The 9727-nt window shown below is 27.2% G+C and overlaps 1 protein-coding gene across 1 annotated transcript; it reads right to left on the reverse strand.

Moving 5' to 3' along the window:
• Window positions 1–1181: 1181 nt before the first annotated feature.
• LOC111616554 (tyrosine-protein phosphatase Lar-like) lies at window positions 1182–7795 on the reverse strand. The gene is made up of 4 exons (XM_023357957.1): window positions 7790–7795; window positions 7441–7636; window positions 4957–5241; window positions 1182–2179 (listed from the first exon to the last, which is right to left on the reverse strand). Exons 1-4 carry the CDS (start codon window positions 7793–7795, stop codon window positions 1821–1823), a joined length of 846 nt encoding a protein of 281 aa, XP_023213725.1. The 3' UTR covers window positions 1182–1820.
• Window positions 7796–9727: the final 1932 nt, after the last annotated feature.

The following is a 9727-nucleotide window of genomic DNA, read 5'->3' on the forward strand; positions in this document are numbered from 1 at the left end:
AATTACACTTGAGATTTACACAAAGGACAAAACAGACACGCACACACATCATAACTGAAATGGGATGGTATCAAAAATGTATGTATAATACAGATACCATGCCCTAACAACAATGCAAGTGTCTGGTGCACAAGACTTTTTAGCAGGAAAGACAACCTCCTTAACAGGAGTAGTGTGACACAAGAGGCTTGGCACAACATGCGTGCAAATACAAACTGGGAATAAGGTTATCATCATGCGAGATTAATTTCACTGTAGGTGTGAAACAGACATGTTTATAACTGCTTGAAAGAATTCAATGTTATTGTAGATTTATCCAATAAATAACAATGACTGCTTCCAAACAATTATGAATGGACAGCTATCACACACCTTCAGTTAGGTATTATAAAGGTATGTCTGGAATAACTGGGAAGCACAGCTGGCAACCCACATCCATAATAAAACTGTGAGCTTTCAGCTTTGTTATATTTTGACCAAATTATATGGAAACTCTGTAAATACAGACTCTAAGTTGAGGTAGACAAACATACTTATCATTATATCAGTTAATATGCAATAACAAAGTAAATTTAGAACTCCAAGATTAACAGAAATATTTTATTTACTAAAAAATCATCAGATTAAATAAAAAATTTTAGATTTTTTATTTAATTTTAAGTAGGTAATACCCAATACATTATAACTGTTTTGGATAAAATAAATTACAGTAACATATTTGTCAGCCTCAATCATTCATTATGGAAGAAATTACATATAAAGCTACTGCTCAGAAAATTTTGCTACATATTGTAATATTTTTCAAACTGAATTACAAAATGAAACAAAAATATTTTAATTGAAAACTATTTAAACAATATTATGCATTCTGTAATTCATTTGAGAAAGGTTTAAAAATATCAGACCTATGTTCAAACTAAGTATTAACAATGTACAATACTCTATATACAAGTTGGATTAATTTGGAATTTAGTATTAAGGAATAAGCAAAATTAGAGATTATTAACAAAAATGATTGTGCACTTTATAAAATGCAGGCAGAATATTTTTTTATAAATTACAAAATAAAATAATAAGAGTAAAATGTATTTTTAAAAATTTATGTATAAACAGATAAAGACTGAAAATAATCATCATGCATTTTACCAAATCATGCAAACAAATTTGTTAAAATTAATAATTTAGCAATATTTCTATATTTATACACTCTCTTGTTCAATAAACATAATTAACATTTCAAGTGAAGACATGAATTTTTATATGCATTACTTATTTAGTTCTTTTACCTGTTTCCTCTGTAAGCTTGTAACTGTAATGACATTTAACACCAAAATTGCTACAATAAATTATGCTCAGAGACATTACTAGAAAACCATTATTTTTATTCCTAAAATTAAATTATATAATAAAATAAAAATTTTTATTCTAGAAATGCCTCTGGATTCAACCAATTAGGTTTCACAACATTTAAAGACAGGAAGATAATAACAGAAACAGAAAACAGAAAGACAGTCTGCTTGTTTTCCATTCAGTATCCAGTTGACCTGTTGATAAAAGACAGAAGTGATAAAAGGAACACAATATGGCATAGAGTTGCCAGCTGATGATCTATAAAGGGAAGGTTAGGTTTGAGGAAACATTCAAAAACAATAATCATGCAACATGCATTTGTGCATTGATTTGAAGCTAGGATATGGTATTTAACTTTCCCACAAAAAATCATCAAGAAAAATTGGTTGTTGAAAGCTTACACTATATCTACAGTACAAATGCTTTTATTTAATATTTCTTTGCATGATTTATATTTTTTGTGAGAAAGTTTAAATTAATTTATAAGGAAATACAAGGAGGGGAAAGGTGATATACATACCATCTTCGTCTGTCTTGACAATAATTGGTGGAGAAGGTGGGCCATCACCTACAGAAGTGCCTGCAAGTACCCATACGCGATACTCAGTCCATTTCTCCAGCCCACCAATGACATATGATCTTTCGTTGGGACCCACCTCGACTTCATGGGTGAGAGCCAAATCATCTCCAGCATCAGCTTTGAGGTAGTTGATCTTATAGATGATGATGGCACCATTCTGTTGATCACGGGGAGGGGGTTTCCAGGAGATGCGTAAGGATCGGGAGTCTAGAGCAGAGCCAGTAACATCTTGGGGAGGGGCGCCGGGCACTGTGAGGGATAGGAAGGAAGGAGGGCAAAGTGCCAGATATTGTGCAGTGGGATAATTTGGTAAGATTAAATCAAAAACTAATCAAGGATCTAATACAGGCAAAAAGCCAAGGTAATACCAACAAAACTAATACATAAAAATAAAATTTACATAACAAAACTAAAAATTAGTGGCCACCATTTTTTAAATAATTTTTAAACTTAAAATATATTAAATATTCAAAATTTTACATTAAACTTCATTTTATTAAAAGATTTACTATTTATATACCTCAACATTAACAACAGAATTTTTAATTTTCATATTTAATCTAGTTAATTTGCCACTTTTGAAAATAACATTTAAAGATTATTTGTTTTATTCTTTATATTATTATTGCTATTACTATTAAAGATTAATTATATTTTATTTAAAATACAATAAATTTCTTTATAAAGATAAGAAAATAATGCTAAATAATACAAATAATCTTTAAATAAGAATTAAATGTTAAAAATAATATTAAAGACTATTTCTAAATATTAAAAAAACAAATAAATCAACACTAGGCAGAAATTACACTTGAGATTTACACAAAGGACAAAACAGACACGCACACACATCATAACTGAAATGGGATGGTATCAAAAATGTATGTATAATACAGATACCATGCCCTAACAACAATGCAAGTGTCTGGTGCACAAGACTTTTTAGCAGGAAAGACAACCTCCTTAACAGGAGTAGTGTGACACAAGAGGCTTGGCACAACATGCGTGCAAATACAAACTGGGAATAAGGTTATCATCATGCGAGATTAATTTCACTGTAGGTGTGAAACAGACATGTTTATAACTGCTTGAAAGAATTCAATGTTATTGTAGATTTATCCAATAAATAACAATGACTGCTTCCAAACAATTATGAATGGACAGCTATCACACACCTTCAGTTAGGTATTATAAAGGTATGTCTGGAATAACTGGGAAGCACAGCTGGCAACCCACATCCATAATAAAACTGTGAGCTTTCAGCTTTGTTATATTTTAATAATTCTATTTATATATTCATGAAAAAATAATTTATACTTAATATATATTTTTGAATTTCTTTATTAATCCTTATTATAGCTTATACATAATAAAAATGTATAATGCACATTACAGTGCACAATTCATAAATTCAAATTTTTTACTTACATACCAACATTTATACGAAACTTTCACAGCAAAAAAAATATATTACTTTAAAATAGGTAATGGAAATAACTAAAATTCATTTCATATATTTTATTTTTAATATATTACTTACTTTGTTTAATGATTTAATGAAAAAAAAAATTAATTAATGAAAACTTTCATTTAACATTAACCCATTTGCTGCTAATTAAAACTTGAAATATTTCAATTATATGCAAGTTTTGATAGTTACTATAGAATGCAAAAGTTAAAGTTTTGAAGTTGATCATGCTTTTTTTAAAAACTATTTCTTTTGATAAAAAATCAATGAGGTAGTAACAGGAAGTTTATAGTGTTAATACTTATATACTGTACAGTATTAATTTTTACTGTTTATTTTCATGTAGATTAATATTTAAATTTAAGCATTTTTATCCTATTTACAATTTCAAATATCTATCTATAAAATACTTTTTTTAAGATTATTTGTTTAATTAGCAAGTCAAATCTTTCATTTGAAATATTTCAATCAAGATAAATTCTGAAAAAAAGATTTAACTCAATTTATTAAATTTTCATATTCAATATAAATAAATAAATAAATTTTTTAATTTGTTGATTGATAACTTTCCTATCAAAAGCAGATATATCTTATAAAAACTTATTGATGTAATATATTCTAAATATTTAAAAAATTTTTCAATTTAATTATTGTAGTAGTAAAAAAAGTAGCAATTAGTTTGTTTAAATTAACAAAAAATTTTGTGTAAAATTTTAAAAAACTCTTTCAGACTTTTTGTAAGTTTATTAAAAAATTTAGAATAATTGCTATAATGTCATCAAGCAATAAATGGGTTAAAGAAACTACTACATTTAATGAAAAAGTATTAATGTTGTAGTGAATCTATAATAAATAAAATTAATGTCTTTTAAATGAAATCATTTTTCTCATACTTAATGAAATTTTAACAAATGCCTAAGTTGTAAAAATGAGTAATTTTATTTAAAAAGTGATAAAATGAAATAGGAATTTTATCATCATTTTACATCAGTTAATCAAAGTAATTATGTTTAAAATTACATATATTGTACAATTTAAAAAATGCACCTACTATAATTTGATATTATATAATGAAACTTTATTACTTCAAATTTTTAGAATTCACTAGAGATAAGCTAAAATTTTTTAATTAGTAATCTTTTTAAAACTAATATTCAAATAAAGATGTGTTATGAGAAATTGATTTCATTTCAGATTATGATTTTATGATTTAAAATTCTTATTATAATGAAATCTAAATAATTTTCATTAAAATATTACAGAATAAGTTTAAAGTAAGGAAATAACAGTTCTTTCAAATAAAATAAGATTTTTTAAAATTTTAATTAGAGTATTATATTAATATAACTGCTTAATACTTTGAAAGTTATTGAATTTTTAAAAATAATTTACTTTTTAAAGATGTTTTCGGAATTATTATTTACTTTTTTCTTAAACAATTATAGTTTATTTATAAACCAAAATACATACAAAATAAAAAGATTTTTGATTTGTGAAAAAAAAAAATTATATAGTCATTTACTAAGTAACTATAAAATTTAATTATAAAATAACTTACCATACTGTTCTGTTCTAACAGGTACAGGTGGTGTTGCTGCACCCTCCCCTTGCAGAGATTTGGCAGCAACCCAAACATAGTAAGTTGTGTCTGGGTATAAGTCACTTAATTTATAAGTCTCCACATCAGGAATACTTATATGATATTGATGTTGGGTGAATGTATCATTCCAATATAATTCATATCCAATTACTTTCTCACCAGAATGTGAAGGTTGAGTCCAAGTTAACTGGACTGTAGTTGAGGATGTAGCCACAGCACGAAGATTACTTGGTTGACTAGGAACTAAATAATATTTTATTTAAGAAAATATTTAAGAAAAATTAATTTTTTAAGGGTAAGACTAAATATTATTCAGATATAATGCTAGACTGCAATGAATAATGGAATATACATATATACAATAATTTTTATGGTCTAAATTTTATATGTTAAATTAGCAGCTCAACAGTCACATATTGTAAAAAATATTAATGTGAATTATTAATTTAATTATCAGATTTTTGGATAACCAGATTCATATTCAAATTCCTTTTTCATTCAATAGAAGAAAATATAATACAATTGAAAACATTTAAAATGATTGAAAACGTTTTTATTATATTAAATTTATGCTGGATTGACAAAGGTGTAATTTTTAACTTATTCTTTATCCAGTATATAGTTTATTTCATGAAAATATTATAATTAGTATTGTAGAATTTATTGTAATATTTTAAAATTTTTAAGCAATATTTTTAACTTTAGTTCTAGAACAAATTTAATTTTTATGGGCTTATGGGTTATGGGCTTAAGGGGTTAATTTAACAGAGATTTTCAAAAGTAAAAAAAAGACTTTATAAGAGTATGACGATATAAATATGGGCATATGGAAATATCCTGTAGAATGCCTCTCTAGTTAATAATTTCCTAGTAAAGTAGTTTGTTGTTTTTTAATAGCAAAGCTTCATAGTGCTATAGCAGTATTTTATGCTGTTTATGAAATCAAAAGATCTCTTGATGATAAGAACTTTTGCAAAATAATTGGCATTATGTTCTTATAAGTTATAGAAGATGAAACAAAATATGATATTCAACACAGTGAACTAAATTATATCAAAGACTTTAATAAAATTTAGATCAAGGAAGTATAGAAGCACAATAGTTCTCCATGGTTTTGTTTAAATCAGTCTGGCTCAGAGAAGATAAATATCCAATGAGATACAGTTCTATTGTAAAGCATCCCAAATGCCTGACATGCTAACTCAGGATTAAATTTCTATATTTCTTAACATTTACAATGATAATGATGATATATATGCAACTATTTTAAGAAATATATTGGTCAAATCACTAATTAAAGTACTAAATAAGATTAGCAATATAAAATTAAACAATAATTACGCAGGAAACTAATTAAAACTTTTTCTTGCCTCCAGGCTAAAATTACCTGCCTTGTATAGAAATGGGTGTACTGAATTTGAAATGACCATAAAAATGCTCTGTCGATGATGTCCAAATGATTGCCATATTGAACCAGACTGTAGCCTGATTCAATATGGCAATCATTTGGACATCATTTAAATGAATGGTGGCACCACTGAACAATAAAATTAACAGTGAACTATTTATCAAAATCATAAAAAAAGTAATGGTACAAAAAAAAGTATGCATAATTGAGATGTCAAAAATGCCTTCTTTTCAATGACTGTCTTTTATATTCACTGTTGCTTTCTTGTTTGAAAGTCCAATTTTTAAAAGAATAAAAGCGAGTTCCTAACTAAAAGTTTTGCTGTGAGTTCGTCTACCAGAAATTTTTTGGATTACAGAGACGAATTATATACATAGTAACATACAGCAGTCCAGTTATATATTGAAAGTCCAGTAATAATCCCCAGCATGGCTGGGTCACATTATCCCTGATAACAGTGTTTCATTTCAGAAATTTCCTGATGGAACTGTTCTCCCTGTTCATCACTTATGTCACTCAAGTTCTGTGAAAATATGTGGAGATGAGAATGGAGACAACAAATCTTTGAGAACACACTTCAATAGCTCTGACACTAGAAATTCGTAGTTCTCTTCTTCTCTATTTCCCAGAAATCCAATGACCACTGCTTTGAATGAATGCTAAGCAGCTAATTCAACAGATTTAAGCCTTTTCTCAAAGATTTTGTCTTTAAGGGGTTTTCTTATTTCAGATCCTACAAAGATACCTTCGTTTAATTTTGCTGTTGTCAGATTCAGGAAAACTCCTTGAAGGTAAAGGAACACACTTCCATCTNTTTAAATTTAAGAAATAAATCAATGTTATTTTTTTATTTCTAAGTTATGACTAATTTAAACATAAAGAAACCTCTAAGACAAAATTGAAAAATGTGTAAAAACAAGCAGAATAATTAGGAATTAAATTTGAAATAGATATAGAAATGTTGCATACATAAAATAAAAATTTTAATTTTCTAAACTGATCTAAACTTTTCATTTATCAATATTTACACTTACCACCTTGTTGTGTTTTTACTTGTACTGGAGCTGAAAGTGGTCCAGGACCACGACTAGTAAAAGCTTGAATGCGTATTGTGTAAATAGTACGTGGTGTTAAATCACTTATTGTTGTTAAATGATTATTGTCTACTGTTTGAGAATTCCAAGCAGAAGTTGGCAGATTTGGCTGTGTAGTATAAAACACTTTGTAACCCTGAAAATAAATTACTTTTAGTTTCTAATTAAAAAAAATAATAATAAAAGTTTATTTATTATTATCTGTATTCTTCTGAGACTGTGGAGTGAACTCTCCCCAAACATAACAAAAGCTACCTAAATCATTCAGACATTTTGTATGCTTTTTCACCTCCATTTTGTCTCACACAGCACAGTTGTGAGTAGGGAACCTTGATACTGCTGATACCATATCCTTCCTTCTATATCAAGTACCTTTTGTACTTGATACTCTTGATCTGATACAAATACTGGTATCAATACTTTACTTCAGGTATTGAATTTGATATCATTAATTTTTCACAGACTGGTAAGATCCAACCAAAACTGGATTTTGCAGCAGAATCAGAAATCGAAATGTAATTTTACACTATTTTCAGTTAAGTTAAACTTATGTAAAAAAATATTAATGACCAAAAATCAATAAAGGTATTATGTCTAATTTCATTTCCACAATCTACATATGCTTCTGATTTCTATTTATAAATAAATATTTTGTTAGACTTTAAGAAACAAAAGTACTGCATAATTAATTTTGATCATTGGGATCTTTAAAATGAGCTACAATTTGTATATACTTATATGCACTGATATTTGTAAAATTTGAACACAATAATGACACTGTTTTATTCCAATGATTTCTTATCCACCCATCCCATATATACTAGTACTCAGAGCCCATTGCAGGACTGTAGGCTCTGTGAATACAATTAGTATACAACTATATAGCAGAATCTGGGTTTTCTTTTGTGTACATAAGACACCATATGAGTGTAAACTGAAGTATTGACTGATGCACTGACTTGCAGTAAGCATCCCTTGGAGTAAGCAACAAAATACTAATTACTGCTCTGGCGTCCAAGCAGCCTTCATTAAAATGAGTACAGTAAAAACAACTGGATCACCGGTGACACAACACACCAAACGGTGACATCCATTAAGATTTCCAATTTCAATATCCAATGTTGATACTGGCTGGTATTGATACTTTAAGACCGATACCAATATCAATACTTTAAAACTATTCCTGATATAAGTATCAATATTTTTGTGGTATCAATACTAGATCTGAGACACAAACTGATCCAAACAGCTGACAAACAGGATCAGTTTGTCAGCTGTTTGGATGCTGACAAACAGGATCAGTGTTTCCCTCTTAGAAAACTCTCATAACATTTTCCTAGTAAATCATTGGAAGTAGAGTAAAATAAAATTTTTCATGTTTATCCATCAATAATTGCTATTTTTCAAATAATATAAAATTTCCCCATTAGGTTTCCATTGAGGTTTTTGTGGACAACAAAATTTGCCTTATTTTAATATGTTCATATAATTTACATTTTCTTCTTAAAAATTGAAAATATGAAAAACAGTTGTGACAGAAAATGTTGAGGGTCATTTTTGCATTCTGTACTCAAAATACATTAGAAACAGTCTTTAACTTAAAAGGGCAAAATCATGTTCCCTAGTGACATTAATAATCTTGTTATACCAATAACTGAATATTTATACTAATCATTAATAGATATCAATAAGATAAAGATATAACATCTTATAATTATTTAACTTAAAAAGATTATAACATTAAATTATGATAGACCAGCATTAGATAAAGTTAAAAGAAAGATTACTCCCAAACAATTACAGATGAACAGGTCAAAGAATATGTTTAGACTTAAGCAAATAGATTTATATGAANCGAAAATTAATCGAAATATATGTAATGGTAGTTCATCTCTAGACTTCAAAAACAACTTTAAAAATATCAATAGAAAATAATGCTTATAGAATTTACAATTTTTTGTCAAATACACTGAAAAATTACTTTGTAATATTTAATTATTTGATTTACATTGTTGTTTTAAATCATTGATAATGTATCATTAAGTTACTTTATGTTTCTATTGTCTAAATTCAACAAATAATGTTATTGTTATTTAAGTGGTCTTGCTAGACCATGGTATGTTATAATTAATACACTTATTTGTAATATATATATTAATCATGTAGACCGAAATAATATTTATTGTGAAATTTGTATTCCCCTTAATAGGGAAAATTTCCCTTGGAA

Source organism: Centruroides sculpturatus, unplaced genomic scaffold (assembly GCF_000671375.1).
Source record: "Centruroides sculpturatus isolate CEXI.00-Female unplaced genomic scaffold, Cexi_2.0 scaffold3549, whole genome shotgun sequence".
NCBI lineage: Eukaryota > Metazoa > Arthropoda > Arachnida > Scorpiones > Buthidae > Centruroides > Centruroides sculpturatus.

What these genes read in the sequence shown, in the direction of transcription:
- LOC111616554 (XM_023357957.1), bottom strand. An exon ending in AGTAAAAACACAACAAGGTG is followed by an intron (nt 5,242 to 7,440) that starts GTAAGTGTAAAT and finishes AATATTATTTAG; the next exon opens with TTCCTAGTCAACCAAGTAAT. An exon ending in TGTTAGAACAGAACAGTATG is followed by an intron (nt 2,180 to 4,956) that starts GTAAGTTATTTT and finishes TATCCCTCACAG; the next exon opens with TGCCCGGCGCCCCTCCCCAA.